Source organism: Syngnathus floridae, chromosome 8 (assembly GCF_059516105.1).
Source record: "Syngnathus floridae isolate MCC-2025c chromosome 8, RoL_Sflo_1.0, whole genome shotgun sequence".
Lineage (NCBI taxonomy): Eukaryota > Metazoa > Chordata > Actinopteri > Syngnathiformes > Syngnathidae > Syngnathus > Syngnathus floridae.
Window position 1 is genome coordinate 6,644,558 of NC_142420.1, and position 17,908 is coordinate 6,662,465.

Below are 17,908 nucleotides of genomic sequence, written 5' to 3' on the forward strand. Positions count from 1 at the left end.
ACTGCTTCATTTTAAACTGTATTGTATAATTTGTGTCTTTAAATGAAAAGTAACACTTAAATTCAAAACATTCAATTAATTGGTTAGTGACATTTGTAGGACAATAATTTAAATTATTTTCAATATATGGTAATTCATTGTATTTTTTTTTTTTTAAAAAAAAGGAGATTTTGTCAGCAAAATAAAGACAAAAGACAAAGTGTTTTCTTTTCCAGGCTATCCTACTCTTTATTTAATGCAAATTACAGTACCAGGGGAACTATTCCTCAGAGCACGCAGAAGGAATATTTACAGAGGCGCACATTTAGCATAACTTCACAGAACAAAAGAAAACATGAAATAAAAATGTTCAGTCACAGAGTCATTCAAGTAGTACTGTTATATGGGATTTTTTTTCAGAGTCTTTTCAACAATTGTCTTTTCTTAAACCCGGTTAGCACATTGTGCTACGTTACCATGGAACACGAGCATCTCCGCTTGTTTTTTTTTTTTTGGCAAATTTTGTGGTGCTTTTATTGAAGTAGCTATTTAGGAGAGGGGAAGTGGTACTTGTGGAGGGCTGCAAAATGTTTGTGGGTGCAAAATTACAGCAAGCAGGAGGCGGGAGAGAGGTCGCATGACTCGAACCCTTAGGTGCTACTGAATACTGGACTAACCTTCCCAAATATGTCAGACATACAGTAAAAGGAAAACAAGTTGTTACTATCTACGTTTTACAAGGACTACGAGGGCCTCAATTAAGGGGGGGAAAAAAGAAATTTCTGTGACAAAAGTTGCAATGTTATGAGAAAATGCTAATAAATAATAATGAATTAAGTGGCTACAGTTGTAAGCTTATGAAAACAAAGTTGGACTATTGTGAGAATTAAGTTGTAACGGTACAATAATGTTGCAGGTTAACAGTTGTAATATTCCGGTGATAGCCGCAATGTTACGGAATTTTAATACTTCATAAAAGAAAATATAAAATAAAATAATGAGACTAATGTCGTAATGTAATGTTCAATAATGAAGTGGTAATGTTATGAGCAAAAGTAGCATTTTTATAACTTGGGGTATAAGTTAGTTATAATAATAAGTTATAAGTTAGTTAGAATAGTTAGAATATTAGGGCAATAGCTTGTACTGCTACTAAATAAAGCTGTCATCTGACGGTAAACAACAATAAATTGCAGCAATATGAGGCTAAAAGTAATAACAAAAAAGAGATAAAGGTGGATTATTACGAGAGTTAAGTTGTAATGACACTAGAAAGGTGTTTACATGTTACAAAGGGGGCGGGGATCATAATTTACGAGAAGAGAAGTGATGATACGAGGATAAAGTGTATTGTTACAACTGAAACTGTCAATGTCATTATTGCAATGTTACAACTTTTAACTTGGAAACGGTTTTAATATTTCAAGAATCAGAATATTGCAAGGACAAAGGCGAGATGTTATTAGAAAGCATGTGAGATATGAGATTTAAGGCATAATGATGCAAGGAAAAAATGTTTGGAGAAAGTTTAGAATATAAACTTGCGGTCTTCAAAACTCAAGTCAAAATGTATTTTACAAAAATAAAGTTGGGATTTTGGAAGGGCTTATGAGTACAATCATTTATTTATTTATGAGAATTAAATTTTTTGTTGTCGAATTGCAATAATTGGTCGAATAAGACCAAATGTTAATGGTCTACGTATTTAATTTTTCATATTTAATTTCTTAATGAAACTTGTACCGAAACCATGACATCATCAAAAGTCATCACTTTTAGCTCATGTTTCAATTTGTGCTAGAATTGAATTGTCTTTCAAAATATATTTCAACTTTAATCTGGTAAAATTGCGATTTAATTCACACAAGTCGCTTCTTTGTCATTTTCTCATTTTGTATTACTTTCATTTAATACATACACAATACTGCCCTGCATTATTTCAAACAACTTTGGTCATTACTATTTAATCCTCATGTAACATTAACATTTTCTCCTGGCAACATTTCAACTTTGCTGCAATTCCATCACTTTCGATTTTTTCCCCCTGTGGCCCTGATACACCGTCATAATACTGTACTGCATTTTCATTATATGTACAGTCATTTTTTTTATTTTATTTGAGGTCCTTGTGCAGACTACTGCGTTACTGCCTGCTTGTGCGCGTGTCCCAGATAAATCTATACCACCTACTCAAACAAACACTAAAAGGAAACTATCCTTACTATTAACAGTCAATCAACAATCTGTATATTACAATGAAATGTGTTTTTGTGTGCATGTGTGGGGGTGAAGGGGGGGGTTCAACAGCACCAAAGGGGGGGGGAAGGGGCGAGTCACGATTACTGTAGGGGTGGCGACAAGGCGAAAGTGTATGAAAGCAAAGGCACTCCAAACTATAGTTACACTATACATGACTAGTTGTCATTACAAGATCTACTGTACTGTACAGGTCAACATCGGACATATGGCTGGATAAAGATCATCGAAAATATCCATCAACTGCTCAACATTTGCCCTGATTCTGCTGTTGGTGTGTTTATTTTCTCTTTTGCTTTTTTTAAACAGTACATGGGTCTGCATATGTACATAACACAAAAAGAAAAATGACTTTTGGTGAGGAGCATTTATATTGTATTTACAGTTCGGGCTTTTTTTTTTTTCCTTTCCTTTTTTGTGTGTTATCAGTTAGAAGATGCTTTGATGGGCTTTGGCAAACGCAAGTAGGAGCCAAGGTGGATGACTTAGTGGTTACAAAGAGCTCCTTGGAGAAGGGTGGGAAACCTCAGTTTGTCCAATCAGGGGTTAGTTTAGTTTTTCTTGTAGGACGCCATTTTTATATTGGTGCACGTTCATTTTAGGTTGTCCTGTGAAGGGCCATTTTAGGTCAGCTGCCAAAAAGGGATCAATTTAGTTTTTCTAATGTCCCCCAAAGGCCACACTAAAATAATAAAAATAAAACCATCCGTATGATGGATCATTCGTATACATCATGAGCATTTTTGAGCTACATTTTTCATGCTAGTGAATTTGTATGTCTTATTTTTTTAAAGCATAGCAGCGTGTGCATGGAGAGGGATCCCCCACCCTGATCCACATGTCAATAAAAGATGATAAATGGAAAACGGGGGGAGGGAGGCTGGGATTTTAGCACATTTCAGCAAAACTAGGGGGGGTGGGGATTGTTTGTCATCAAACAGCAAATATTGCCGCCTCTAATGATGGATATGAACTCACCCATTAACAGACTTCTGAACCGTAGTAGTTAATATACATATATCTATATATACTTTTTATACATAAGGAAAAGTAATATATAAATTGTGTATGTAATGCAATTTTTTGTATGTATATATTATACAAGCACACAGGACCAGATAAACATGTCACATCTGACGCAAAAAAAAAAATAAAATAAAATAATGGCCCGAGCGGGGTCGAAAAATATTTTAAAACAAAGTTGAGTAAAACGGCTTGCTAAGCGGTTTAAAAACAAGCCCTGGCTAAAGGAAAAGAAAATTCCCATCTGGATTTGCTTCTTTGCACATGCATTCGTGTGTGTGTGTGTCTGTGTGAGGGTGAGTGTTGTTTGTATGCGTGTTGTGTGTGCGTGTGTGTGTTTGTGTGTGCTTGCACAAGCCTCATGCCTAGACTGCACCCCAGCCAACCCCGGCAGCCCCATCCCCTAACCATTCTCAGGCCATGCATTATATAGGAGGAAAAGTATTAAGGAGAATTGGGGTGGTGAGGATGCCATTAAATGGAGCAAAGTGTAGGGGGCGGGCAGGGCTGGTTGGGCGCAGCTTCAGATTCTTATTCGTTTTTTTTTTTTTTATAATACATACAATCGTCCTGGAAAACATTAGCAGATGAGCTTTGTGTGCACAATAAAGTGTACACACCTGTTTCCCTGTGCCGCCGCCCCGCCCACTGAGAGACGGCTAACAACTGGATGGCAAAGGGGGGCTCGCCTTGTGAGGGAGCTAAAAGGCAGATTTTCATTTGCGGTTGTAGCCTGTTGTGCCGGCCGGGTCAACAGTGGGGAGGCCGCGGACTGGGGGCTGAGACCGGGTGGGCGGAAGACGACGGCGTGCTCAGGAAGTGGAGTTGGAAGCCGAAGCCGAGGCGGTGGTGGTGTTGGGGACTCGCTCTGTGTTGCTGCCGTCTGTGGACACAAGGTGGCCATGTTGTCAACAATTTCAGGAAATCTTTGGACTTTGAACCACTGTCATGTTCAGCAAACAAGGCAGGCTCAAGGTTGTACTTCTCACGCTCATTTCGTGACTCACAAGCCCCCTTTGGACACGGCTTCGCAGCAGGCCACAGACCTGGACCATGACTTGGTCATACAAACATTGGGGTTTAATGGAGTTTTGATTTTGTACATCAGAAGCAGGTTTTATTTTGTACATCAGATGCATCCACCATTAGACTCTAATCATTTGTTTCTGGTGGTTACAAAATGTTTGTGTTCCTAGCAGCTGGAGGGCAGCATGACTCTTACCTGTGGTGGCAGAGGGGTTGGTTGGGGTGGAGGCGGCAGCCTGACTGCGAGCATGGGCGGGGATGAGTATGGAGGCTAAAGACGGATTACTGGACAACTCTGAGAGAAGACATACGGTATTAAAGCGGGTTGTGGGTCTGAATTCTGTTTGGGTGTGATTGTTGGTGTGTCACTTTTAAACTTGATGTAATGCGTCACAAACCTTGGGTGGTAAAATTGAAGAGTGAGGGTTTCTCGCGACCGTTGGGCAGCTTGACGTTCTGGTCACGTAGCTCATCGAAGAAAGAGTGTGCGCAGGCCTCCAGGGGCGTGAGGCGCGCGGTGGGCGTGTATTCCAGCAGGCGCGAGCACAGGGCGATGGCCTCTGGGGGCGTACGCGGCCGGAACACCTGCACACCCATCGCACACACAGACGTCTGTACAGTGATCACACACACACAAGTCAAAAAACACAACGGCATATTTCTGTTTCATGGGCACAAACAGCATGACAAGGCAATATGAGGCGGCAGTCGGGCGAGGGCAAGTGTGCTACGAGGGCTCCCTCTGGTGATGCTTGACAGAATTACCGCCTGAGTAAAGATCAGTTGTATTCAATCTTTAACTTCAATACATTTGCAGTTAATCATTAGGAACGGTTTGTTTTTAAACTTTTATTCAGTATAGTTAATGCAACTTTTATATTGAATGTATTTGATTTGAATCCATGTTTGGGTCATTTTAAGCAGTGCTGACGTTAAACTGCTTAAAGTTGAAGTTGCTTACAATGTTTATATTTAATATATATATTTACTAACACGTGAGCCTACTACACGACAGTATTTTATTTTAGTATTAAGACAAATTATTATTTTTTTTGCAAAGACTGTTTTCCTGACGTGTATGCATGCAATATGATAAAGACAGCTTGAGTTTTAATTCTACCTTCCAGATGTTTACGAAGCACCACCGCAGTATTCGACTTTAGTTCTCTGCCCAATTTGGGTCAAACTCTATCCCAATTTCAAAAATCACAAGACTCCAGTTCCAGTCAGGGAATGATCTAGTGAGTTTCACACAAGCCTGCCAACCAGTAAAATTCATTTTAGAAAATTGTTTGACCGCAGTAGCAAAAATGAAGCCGCCCCACATTGAGTGTAATGACAACACACATGCATGAAGTGGTATATTAGAGAATAAAAAGGGCTCCTGTACCTGTTGACTCACCTTAGTCCAAGGATGGGCCTTGATCTGGGGGAATTTGAACTCTGTATAATTTGGATTCATCTCGCGGATCTGCTCCCGGGTTGGTGTGCCGAGAACCTGGAATGAACAGATGAAAAGCTCAGTCACAAAAACGGGAGTGGTGGATTGCGACTTTAACTTTTGGCAATTGCGTTCGTTACCTTAATAATTTCAACCAACTGATCCACACCACTGTCACCGGGGAAGATCGGTTGTCCTAGCAACAACTCTGCTAGCACACAGCCTGCTGACCACACATCTGAAAAGAAGGTTGAATTCAATTTTAAGGAGACAGATGCAGGCGTGGCAATTAAAAGAGTAACGGGAGGGCTCACGCTTACCTATGCTGGAGGTGTAGTCAGTGGCCCCAAAAATGAGCTCGGGGGCTCGGTAGTAGCGAGAGCAAATGTAGGAGACGTTGGGCTCTCCGCGGACAAGCTGCTTGGCACTGAACAGTTTAAAAAAAAAAAAAAAAAACTTTAATATTCTGCTTAGTGTGAGGGTCCCAAGGTCAGGTGACCACAGCGTCCCACCTGCCAAAGTCGCAGAGTTTCAGCACAGCCGTCTCGGGATCCAGGAGCAAGTTTTGAGGCTTGATGTCCCGGTGGCAGATCCCGAATGAATGGATGTAGGCCAGACTTCTGAAGAGCTGGTACATGTACAGCTGCAAACAAACGCACAACACGTTTTTAAGTATGAGAGGAGGCGGAGTTTGCGTTGACACTCGTGTCAGTGAAATATTTGATAGGTCTTGAGTAATCTTGTGAATAATGCAGTCATTTAGTGAGTTTTTCTTCTTTCTCTCTCATGCCAGGTAAAAAAAAAAAAATAATAGTATTGAGGCAGAAAGTAATTGCTAACATGAGCTGCGGTAGTATTTAGACATGACACAGTACCTTGACATAAACCATTGGCAGAGTCTGCTTGGCTCGGCTGTAATGTCTGGCCACTCTGTAGACCGTCTCAGGAACGTAATCCAGAACCAAGTTCAGGTAGACTTCATCTTTCTGTTCGTGAGGAGCACAGATAGAAAAAAAATTAATAATGCATGCACAAAGTATAGTTGTAAATCAGACATCACTGTAATGCACATACATGAGTGACACTCAATTTAATGCCTCTGTCTTGCCTTTCCCTCGGTAGGGTTCATAAAATGTCTCACGCTGATGAATGAAGCTTCTTGAGTTCAGATATAAATGACGTTTTTCCCCCAATGTCAAACTGGGGCGCCATTGTGTAGGGTTTACCACCCCGAGGGCAGGAAACACACACGCATGCGTCACAACGTCCTGTACTCCAGAAGACTCCTCAGACACTGATATCATTTCCTCCATGGAGGAGAGTGAGTTTGCGCATGTTCTTTTTTGGAGCACGCTGACCCTGAGGGGACACAGGGGTCACGCTATTATTCTGGGACGACTTCCTTTTCCCTTCGTTTCTGAATAGATCCTGGCCAGCATTTTTTTATTAGTAGGTTTTGTATACTTCAGAATTCATTGTGCTGTGAGCGTCAGACGTCTTTCACTAAACCACACTAATAGTCACAAATATAGTAAATATTCATAAGAGAATCGCTTCTACATCATAAATATAAAATAAAATTACAGATAGACCAAAATGTTTTTTTTCCCAGGGTTGATATTTTATAACATTTATTGGTAGTCGAGGAGGCCGACAACCAATATTTGGAGCCAATATTCATTTTTTAGTGAAAGGGAAAACAACGTTAAGAAAAGACGAAGAGGAACAGACAGCAATGATGAGCATCATTTCCAAAACAACTTTCAGCCCTCTGGTGGCTTCAGGTGAACATTAATCTGGTGTCATCCCACAGCACCGTGTGTGATTGTGTGTTGTCGACACCCATTGATAACATTTGCCACTACCTCCCGCGATTACCACTCAAGCTATATTTAGCCTAGCAACAGCAATGACTCACTTCCTGCCTGGTTACAAAGCCACTTCCTTGGCTGGATCCCAATAGGGTTACAGCCAGGCAACGACATGATTGGCCCACTTTTGCTAAATAATTCAGATGCCAATTTGCTGGCGTAGCTACTCACACACCTGAACAACGGGTTCAGTTGTCAATCATCAAACGTTACCACATGACGCTGTGTCAAACGGAAATATCCGGCACGTCAAGTCGACTGCATCCCAAACGTGCCGCATTACATAGGTGGCGATGTAACATTGTGGGTCGAACTAAGAAAAAACAGGGGGGTTAAATTTAACACTTGGGTTTCGTCTGGATTCACAGTGTACGATGGCAAGTGGAACAATCTTCGTTTTGTCTGGCACGATTTGAATGAGCGTCACACTAGGGTGGAAAAACCAAGCTGCATGGAATTGGATCTCTTCGCATTGGAATCAGAACTCTTCTAAATGTGATACGCGTTGGATATATACCAAATGCACAGATCAAATATAGCCTGTTAAGGTGAGAATGACGTCGTCCAAATTCAGCAATCGCTAATCTACACACAGTCGTGCTTGCTCAAATAGTACAAATAAGCACACAAAAAAAAAAATCGGGCTTTCACTAACTCACCTTTTTATAAATCTATTATTCTATCGATTACTCCGGGATGATTACTTCTGTGTACTGCCCAGTTGGAGTGTTCTTTTTGAGCCGCTGAGGATTCACTCTCAACTAATTTGACACCTAAAGGAGACCAACATGACATCACCTTGGGGAACTTTTAAACTACACTGTTGCAACTCGACCTCGGGGCAGCATTATTGTGCTCAATAGATTGCTTACTACAAAGTTGAGAAGATTTAGAATAATTAAAATTCCTCAAAAAGATACTTATATTAATAAATAGAATAATTATATTATACTTATGTTAATAAATACAATAAAAAGTTACTAATATTATATATATTATACTTCATAAATAAAATATTAATTTATTAATCCAAATATTAATTCTTTATATTATATGTTATTATACTTATAGTAGTAAATCAAATTAATTATTAATCCAATGTCAATAAATTTATCAAATCAATGTCACACTCAAAAGGCCATCACTAGTGAGCATATTATCAAAGTGGTGAGCGGGTCAAAGCACACCACATGGTCGGGGTTACATAAGACTGCCGAAACACGTGCTCACAAGAGTTCAGACTCATTTCCCAGGGTCCAAGTCAAACACTTTTCCAAGTACTTTCAAGATTATTCTTCAGCATCGTAACCATTGGCGGCGTAACGCAAACACAATTCTGTTAACTAATAAACGAGGGAGTCAAGTTTGTCGTCATCTAGTCAAACCTGGTTGGGACAGTCACTCCTAAAATTCAAAACCAATATTTAACGCTAGTAAACATTGTAGAGACTTTGGAGGACTTGCTCTCACAGAAAAACTAGTACGGTAGTCATACTAGCAGCAGCAGTCATAGTGGCTGCTTGACACACAGTTTCACCTACCATGAACTCTTATCCAAACTTGTCCTGTCCATCTCTTATCTCGTGCCCCCTTAAACCCACTCGATCCATTCACATTTTCACAAACAATCCCGCTCAAAAACTTACTACTCTCAAACGGTGCTTTTAATGTGTGTGGCTTCATTGAATGCAGATTTCCACCAAGGCCTGTGAAAAGGTGACAAAGGTCAGAAATCTTAAGAGCAATCGCGCTCCTTGAAAGAGGAGGTTAATGACATTGGACGACAGCCCTGCTTATCCCCTCTAAGCTGCTAAGATACTGCTCAGCGTTTGCTCAGATTTATGCCTGAATCACCTTCCATCTGATTAAACGTGGTGTGGTGCTATATCAGCAGTATTGTTATTGGGATCGAAGGCGACTCTACTTTAAGGTAAACACGCCTGAATCACGTAAGTGTCCTAAAACCTATCTGTGCTTGTCAGGTCAATGCACACATGGTGTGACCGCATGGAGGGAAGTTCTATAATTAACAGACCCCCCCCCCCCCCCCCCAGTTCTTGTTCAGTCGCCTCTAGGGGCTCACACACTGCATCCTCTTTGAAATCCCCAGCGGCCATCTTTTGGCTTGCGGAGGTACTACGTAATACGGAAGCATTCCTAACAGCAGAGTCATGGTAAAGTTCCATACGAGTACGTGTGTCTATATTTGACACACGCACTGTTTGCCAGCAAAGCCCGTGACGCCAGCTCGCCTTGTTATCTCGCCGGGGGACCACCGCCGCTCAACAGGCAAGTCGAGTCGGGCAGCCGACAGGGACTTCCCTTTATGCCAAGTGCTGATGAGGGCGAAAGGCTACACAGAAGTAACAGCTGGGTTCACACACCTGATGGGACATAGATGAACAAATTATAGTGTCACCTCTTATGGACGACTCAAACTAGGCCATTCAAAGTGTGCTTCAGCCTATTTGACATCTGAAGTCCAGAACATTTGGCCAGTGTGAGTTCTCTGATGCATAATCAAGATTGATCCACTTTCTTTCCTGTGGCACACTTGAAAAAGGCGAGGCTTGGTCAGGCACGAGGGGCCATGGAAATGATTCATTTATAAGCGATCCTTGGTTTAGGACAGGCCCAGCGTACAGGATTAGGTAAAGCGACACTTTTTTTGTTTGGTTGTTTTCGATTTGTGGCCAAGTAGTATAGTGACTGTAATTGACAAATTATGACTTGACTACAGCGTTAGTGTAAATTAGTAACGCATTAAAGTGGGTTGTGATTTTCTTGCATATTCTCATTACATTGTTGCCGTGGGGAAAAAAAATGTTGCTTGCCGGTTATTTACGGTAATTGACAACTTGCGTAACTGAAATAAACAGAACATGGACAAAATTGAGAGTTAAAAAAAAATAAAGACATCTGTTGCACACAGTTTATTGATGTCCGTAGATGTGTGGAGTGTACCCTCAAAGCATTAATGTGATTGGTCACACACGGACAGATGGATGGACGGACAGACACAGACTTTTTCAACTAATTCTTGCATTAAACATGTTCAGGTATGCCTGATGCAGTGACTGCTAAACACACGAGACAACTTAAAATGGTACAATAACTCACCTTGTCTCCACTGGAATAGAAGAAGTATCGCAGTCGGACAATGTTGCAGTGGTCCAACTTCCTCATGATCTGCAGCTCACGATTCTTTAAAAAAAAAAAAAGACAGATAAAGTTATAGTTTATTCTGCGTCAAAGAGGAGGAAACATTGCTTCCAGCTGCAAAATGTTCTTCATCTTTTGCTTTGTTAGCTAGATGACAATAATGGCACATTATCTGACGCTGCTTGAGGCTATATCCACACGGGTCAATTTTTACCCAAGTGTGGTTTGAAAACAGATTTTTCCACATGAAAACACAACACTGGCATGGGAAAAAGGCTTTTGGAATATTCAGCGAGATCCTCCCATTAAATGTTTCAAAGTCATATTTTCGTGAAAACACCTGCTACGTGCGTTTTACATTAATGTACACGTTGAGCAATGAGCAGTCCTGCTTTTGAAAACCAGAGTAATTCCATGTGTTGCTCATGCGGGGCTAATTTTGTACAACAGATAAAGAAAATGTTATCCTTCACTAAAACACATTATCTACTCAGGAGCGACCACAGCGTCTCGTCCCGAAAAATCTAATTAACCCTGAAGGAAAATGTCTCCTTCCTCTCCCTTTCGTGCCCGCCGAAATGTGACATCAATGCATGTAGGTCACAAACTATTGTGCTCTGCAGGAAACACCCGTCTTATGGTGGTGTGTCTAGGAGTGCTGGGTGGAGGAGGAGCATGGGGGAGGGCTGTCCAGTAACTACTGGAGTCATTCAGCCTGTTCTGATGAATGAGTTACATAAAATGGGTTCAAAATAGCAAAAGGAATATACAAGCCCCAGTAAATCCAGTGTTTGGTCATTCTGTTTCATTCAAATTGGAGTTTTAGCCACGCTTTAGTTAAGCACACAATAATCAAACCCATTAAGCTATCTTCAAAACGTCATTCTCGAGAAGGCACTCATTAGCGACAGCTAAAACATTCCCATTTTGTTCTTGTGTTATAGCCTTTGATGAATAACAAACACCATATTGATTTTCCTAATCTTATTACATTCAGAGTAGATATTATTTTCTCTCATGTTACTCTCGTGAGATTATCAGCAGACGCTAACAGCTATTGGCTTGCGTCAGCACTGACCAGTTAGGGCTCAATTTTATTGTGCTCAGGATGCCACTGCAACACTCATGGACATCAACTACATTTATTATACTTGGTTTAATTTAAATAAATACATTTTAGAAGCATCAACTAGAAAAGGTTCAATTTTGAAAGTTTGTAATATGGACAATAGAGGTATTTTATTCATAGGAATAAGCCAAGCGAGCTTTCGATTAGCGCACTGCTGCTTTGGAATTTTTCGGTGGAATTTGTGATACCAAAAAAATTACAGACGTATCCTTTTGCAACATGTGTGCGCAGGAGCGAGCAAGTGCTCGTTCCATTGCGAGCATCTATTTTCCAGTAGGCTGAAATGTGATCCCTCATATGTGTGCAGAGGGGGGCCTCTCCCATAATGCATCAGTAGCACCATCTCTCACTTAACTTACTCAACACAGACTCTTGCGCAGATTCAGATGAAAAGATTTTTTTTAAAAGAACACCGAATTGTGACTCAGGCAGTTTTCATGTTTTCACAGGTACGGAATTTTACGGCGACGCCTTCCTTTAATGTGGGATTAACATAATTTACCTTAAACCTCTTGTCTTGCAACACCTTCTTGATGGCCACCAACTCTCCAGAGTCACACAGCTTGGCCTGGTAGACGACCCCAAACGAACCGTTGCCGATGACTTTGGTGTCCGTGTAGCTGACCTCCTGTGGCCGGTCGGGGCCTTGGCCTGGAGTGGCCATCACTGTTGTTACCTTGCTGCCATCTTTATCCCCTGAGAGAGACAGACAGTCATTGGGCGGGCGTGGCACTGCAGGTGAGATAAAGTTAGAAGAAGTGAAACTCTGGAAGGACATGGTTGTTTGTGGTTATCAGCTGCGGCTCAGGTTTTCAAACTACGTGACAGCGACTCATGGGTGGTCTTAACATCTCATCCAATTTTGTTCCACAGCAACTCTAGCTAACGCACACGACTTCATCCTTCGACTCAAACTATTGTGGAATCAATGGAGCCAAGACAGCAGTTGTACGATTCAGCCTACTTAAGTCAGGAAGGCCTTTCCAAGCCGCCTCTGCACTTCCTCAAACTGTGAGAAAAATCTGTTGGCACGCACCCGATTGCACAGGGATTTCTCACAACTAAAAGAAGCGTGCAAGCTATCAGGATAGCAAGGGAAATGCCGTTTTTTGGGGGGCGGGAAAGATAACTGGATATGGACTTGAAAATGAGAAAAAGTGGTCCCTTTTGATCCCATGACTTGCAAATGGGAAGCAAGGGGGTGATGTAAAAGGGGGAAAAAAATGAGATAGAAACGAAGGGCTGCAGCTTTGAAATGCTACACAAGCCGGCTCATTGTTCTTGGTCAGCTGTCTTACCCCCCCCAGCAAAGGTGGGTGTGTCAACGTATGGCGCATGGGCCCTCACTCCAGGAATATAACAGCTGCAACAACCCAAGCTGACTGAGAAAATACCAAGATGTGCAAAATTGTTATATAGGCAAAATCATCCTACTTGGAAGAATTTAAATTGTCAAACATTTTTTTTTTGTTTAACAAATAATTCCCCCGCCTACCGCCCTAAGACAGCTGGGATAGGCTCCGGCACGCCCATGGCCCTCGTGAGGCTAAGCGGTTTGAAAGACGAACAAACGAATGAATGAATGAATTTTTTTGCATTCCCAAACTTTTGTACTGTATGTATGTATATATAGATATATTTTTGATCATCTATTAGTCATTTAGAGAATTTGCAATTAATTTAAAATTGTCCAAATCCTCTGAATTTCAGTCTCTCAACAAAATGTACGTGTAAATGTACATTTAAAAAATATATAACAGGATATTTCTCCAGGACCGTAGAGGTGATGACACACAGAAGTGAACAGATGTCAGATAGATAGATATGGAGTAGATATTGATTAGAAGATCAGTTATCAACCCTAAACAGCAATCATTAGACCATCTCTATGATTACGTGTGCCATTATTTTTGAAATTCTAACTACTCAATTTTTGTCAGTCAATTATGTTTTTTTGAGTTCAAATTCAACAATTTGCACATGCGTAACTAAAGAAAAGTTGGACCGGGTTAAACTGGTGGATCCTCAGCAGACACTTATATGTACACTCGCAAAACGTAATGCAATAAAAAAAAAAAAGTATCGCAGAAACCCTGCTTGTTCATTAGACTTCAATTCTTGTCTGCCATGATGGCCTTTCTTGCTAATGACAAATAGCTGCACTAAGTGCATCATGCATTGACAGTTTGAATCAGATAAATCAATTTGGCCTGTGTTGCTGGATTTGCCTTCCAGCTTCAAAGGAGATGCTTGTAAAATAATTAAACAACCAAAACAGGTCATGTACAGCAAAGTTTGGCTTCTTCAGTTCTAAAGGAGGCGTCCAATGAATACCAAACCAAGAAAGCCATCACTAAACAGAGGAGGGCATTTGAAGCATTGCAAATTGACATCTGCAGGACGGTTGTTCACTAACCATATCAGGCAACAACAAAAACATCTTAGATAATTGAATCTAAAGAATGCTTAAAATTTTTAAGAACGCATCAAATTCCGCTCTAAACCTCAATGCGATGCAAGATAATTTGGACAAAGTCCATCTTTACATCAACAGGATAAAAAACAACAGCTGACTAGACAAGACAATGTAGTGTATGAAGCACACAGATAGCAATATCTGCCACACGGGGAATGATTAGCTCAAGCCCCCAGCCTCACCCCAACATATTCATGCATTGATGTCTGGGGCTCCTTCTGATGAGCATGTCTTGGCCACCAGGGGGCAGTATAATACTGATAGTAATAATTATTACTACATTATGAGCAATAATTACTCACAACTAACGCTAATAATTCATAAAGAAAAGATTCACTAATAAGTAGCTCAGTAAGCTGCAAAGGATGGGAACACTGATATAATGCCTGTCAACATGTGTTGCTGCACCATTTGGGTTCAAATATACATTGTCTGAAGGGTTATATCACAACTTTGACGCTATTTCCGGTAGCCCGTGTACAGCATACAAAGTTATATGATGTTGGGTTAAAACGCAATGTGTAATCCTGTTTTATGTTTAGTTTTTCAGTAACCTCCAACTGGGAGTGGCAATGAATAAATGGGAGGTGTGAAGCTTTCCCAATCGATATTAAATAACACCTATGTAACCAAATGAATCAAAGAAAATAAATCCATTCATTTAAAAATGCTTAGTGTATTGATTTTTAATATGCAATATAAACTTGAATATTTTTCTGATTTTTTATTTTGTCTTTTGGAGCCTATCCCTGTTGACTTAAAAATAAGCGACCGGATTTACCCTAGACTGGATACCGGCCAACTGCAGGTCACAGACAGCCATGCTCACATTCACACCCATGAACAGATTACAGTCATCAATGAACATAGCATACATGTTTTTAGAATGTTGAAGGAAGGTTTAGTGCCTGCAGAAAACAAGAACAGGCAAACTCCACTCACTGTGGCCAAGATTCGAATGCTTCCACTTGGAAATGAAAGCAGTGGGCCACCAAGTTGCCCGCAATGCTTATGACATGAGTGGTGTGTATTTTTGGATCCATGACTGAATTGGCCCCTGATAAGCAAAAGGTTCCACGCCCCACATATAGAATGGGATCAACCTGAATGCAGCAAGGAGGCCTGCATCTTTCCTAGACTGCCACTAACGACGCTGCAGCCGCACGACACGTTTCAAGCAAAAAGACATACTTAAGGAGAAATCTTCTGCCATGGATTCCTCCGGCCTGTGTAGTCATCTTATGGGCGCACCTTAAGCCGTGACAGTTGCGTAATCGCCTGGCCCTGCCTGCTCTTTTAACACGCGCACAGCCTATGTGGCAACCCGGCTATGACTCATCTTCCAAATGGTCCATAGTACCGTAATCATCATTGTCGCCCAGGAACCGAACCGAGGTTTGCATTCAACTCCCAAGGCCGAGGACCGGCCTGTCACGCTCTGAAACGAGTGAGGGAAGCACCTCATGCGGGATCTGAGCTAAGCTAATCGGCGGCTAACAGTTTGGTTCGTTGGGGGGTTACGGCTGGAAGAGGGTGGGGGGGGTTCGGTTGGTTGGGTGGAGCCCACACCGACCGGGCCCGGTGCAGTGCAGGCGGTGTAGAGTAGACTTACTGCTGACTTTCATACTGCCGAAGGCGGACGGCTGCGGTACCGGCTTGCAGCTCTCCGCGAAGGATGTGGTCCTGGGACGACCCGACATGCTGAAGGCGCTCGATGGTGGTTCTCGGAGGACTTGCTTTAGCCACTGATGTGATCTCTGAAGCTGTTCATCCAAAAAAAAACAGGGCAGGGAACGGACAGCAAATCAGTAGCTACGAATGAGTAGCTACAGAGGGGGAAGACAGACAGGAGACCCTCGCCTAATAAACGAAGCCTTTCTGTCCAAATCTCTGCATTATCCCCTTGCTTGGAATCTTTCAGTCAAGGGGGCCCTTTAGAAAGAAACGTCTCCTACTAAAATTGTCATGAATTGGGCCTCCTTCGTCGGTGCTTTTCAAAAACAAAATATTCGCTCCGAATCCAGGGTGAGTTTCACAAAGATGCTAAACTTAGCATGTAGGCTAAATGCGGCGTTTTGTGGCCCGTCCAGATCCTCTTCATATTCCAATGTGGAGCCTCAGTGAACCGACTGCCATGGCGGCTCCCTCGCCGTAGCCGACCGAGCCTTGCAGATCGTCCACTGGCAAGCCGTCTACTTTACCCCCAAAACGTCTAAGGCGTTCGCAAGATGCACCGCCAGACAAAAATCTTAGCATAAACCGACGTTGATTCCAGGTATGACTTCCAAATAGAACGCTGTTAGATAATGGAGAGCGACGATACTGGATTTCTTTTTTTATTCCTTCCCCATAGGTCTCGGGCTCGCCGTCTTTGTCACTACGCACGTTAGCTACGCCGTTTGCGTACAGGCGTTGAGAAACGTGCTGATCTTACGCTCTCAGCGTAAAACTAAATGGAGAATACGGGAAGCCGTGAACGCGCAATGGCGACTCGGGGGGAGGGTGGATTTAACCAATCAGAAAGGGCTATTCTTCCAGTAGTGGGCGTCAACTATGAGTTTAGCACACCAATCAGAACGCCGTTCCGAAACACCACATGGCATAATTTGCTTTGCACCGCCCACAGGGCTTCAGAGGCTTCCCTCCAAAGCCGCCACAGATCTGATGGGCGGAGCCTAAACAGTGATGGATGACTTTTTGGACCAATGAAGATCTGGTATTTAAGTCGCCATTGACAGCCGCCAGCTGTCACGGGGCAGCAGTAGAATTCAGCACTGTTGCTATGTCAGTTCAAGACTGCTCTTCGGGACAATGTTGTTCTATTGTCGTAAATATCACAAAATGCGTGTCGTTAGGACACTCAACTTACTGGCTATTTATAATTTTTTAAATATTTAAACTGTCCTAAATTAACTGCACATTCATAACTGGACACTACATTAGGTACTTCTTGCAGTTTGCAAAGGCTTAAACTGTAACGCAGTCCAAAGAGGGGATTTCTAGAATGTTGGGTGCATTAATGTACCTGTATGAACAGAATTTTAAATACAACAATAAGCATTATTTTGTTTGTGAGATTGCATTTCTTGATCAGTGTACATGTCATGTACATCTTGTTGGATAGTTCCTCAAACTGGGGCCCCAGGGTCGTTTCTATACTGAAATTCAGCAAGCACTAGGTGTTTATTCCAAGGAGGCATCTATTTTAAACCAATTCTCTACTGAATTGTTTTAAATTGCGGCCAAGTAAGCATAGATTTAATCAACTGCAGATAGTAATGTCTTTATTTGAAGGAGACATCTACATTATTTGAGAACGAGCTTTTATTGAATCACTTAAATTAGAGGCCCGATGGGCATTTACGGAAAAAAACAAGCATTTATTGAAGGAGCCACTTATTTCTCTCCTCAGTTGTATTAAATAAACACTCTGGGGGAATATATTTACTCACCTGCAGAGAATACCAGGAATTAATTGGTTATCGTATTTGACAGAGTATTTGATACAGATGAAATGTTCCCTGCTTAAAAAAACTCTAGGGAAA

At 41.7% G+C, this 17,908-nt stretch overlaps 1 protein-coding gene and 1 long non-coding RNA gene across 8 annotated transcripts; one reads left to right on the top strand and one right to left on the bottom strand.

Annotated features, from left to right (window-relative positions):
* Window positions 1-202: 202 nt before the first annotated feature.
* gsk3ba (glycogen synthase kinase 3 beta, genome duplicate a) lies at window positions 203-16,811 on the bottom strand. 7 transcript variants are annotated; one of them, XM_088382240.1, is made up of 11 exons: window positions 15,976-16,811; window positions 12,390-12,619; window positions 10,717-10,800; window positions 6,601-6,711; window positions 6,238-6,368; window positions 6,046-6,152; window positions 5,866-5,963; window positions 5,687-5,782; window positions 4,683-4,896; window positions 4,481-4,579; window positions 203-4,141 (listed from the first exon to the last, which is right to left on the bottom strand). In XM_088382240.1, exons 1-11 carry the CDS (start codon window positions 16,061-16,063, stop codon window positions 4,071-4,073), a joined length of 1,329 nt encoding a protein of 442 aa, XP_088238366.1. In that variant the 5' UTR covers window positions 16,064-16,811; the 3' UTR covers window positions 203-4,070. The 7 variants fall into 7 exon arrangements, with proteins under 7 accessions (XP_088238366.1, XP_088238364.1, XP_088238367.1 ...); XM_088382238.1 differs by having other exon boundaries at window positions 5,675-5,782; XM_088382241.1 differs by having other exon boundaries at window positions 4,683-4,869; window positions 5,675-5,782; window positions 15,976-16,809.
* Window positions 15,723-17,531, top strand: LOC148394249 (uncharacterized). The gene is made up of 3 exons (XR_015859723.1): window positions 15,723-16,388; window positions 16,454-16,638; window positions 16,990-17,531. It is a non-coding gene; the product is annotated as an uncharacterized LOC148394249 (long non-coding RNA).
* The last annotated feature ends 377 nt before the right edge of the window (window positions 17,532-17,908 follow it).

Coding starts and splice junctions, on each gene's coding strand:
- gsk3ba (XM_088382238.1), bottom strand. CDS start 16,063: ATGTCGGGTCGTCCCAGGACCACATCCTTCGCGGAGAGCTGCAAGCCG. Junction 6,712..10,716: donor TCTATTCCAGTGGAGACAAG/GTGAGTTATTGT, acceptor CCTCACGAACAG/AAAGATGAAGTCTACCTGAA. Junction 4,897..5,674: donor GGACTAAGGTGAGTCAACAG/GTACAGGAGCCC, acceptor ATCACTGTACAG/ACGTCTGTGTGTGCGATGGG.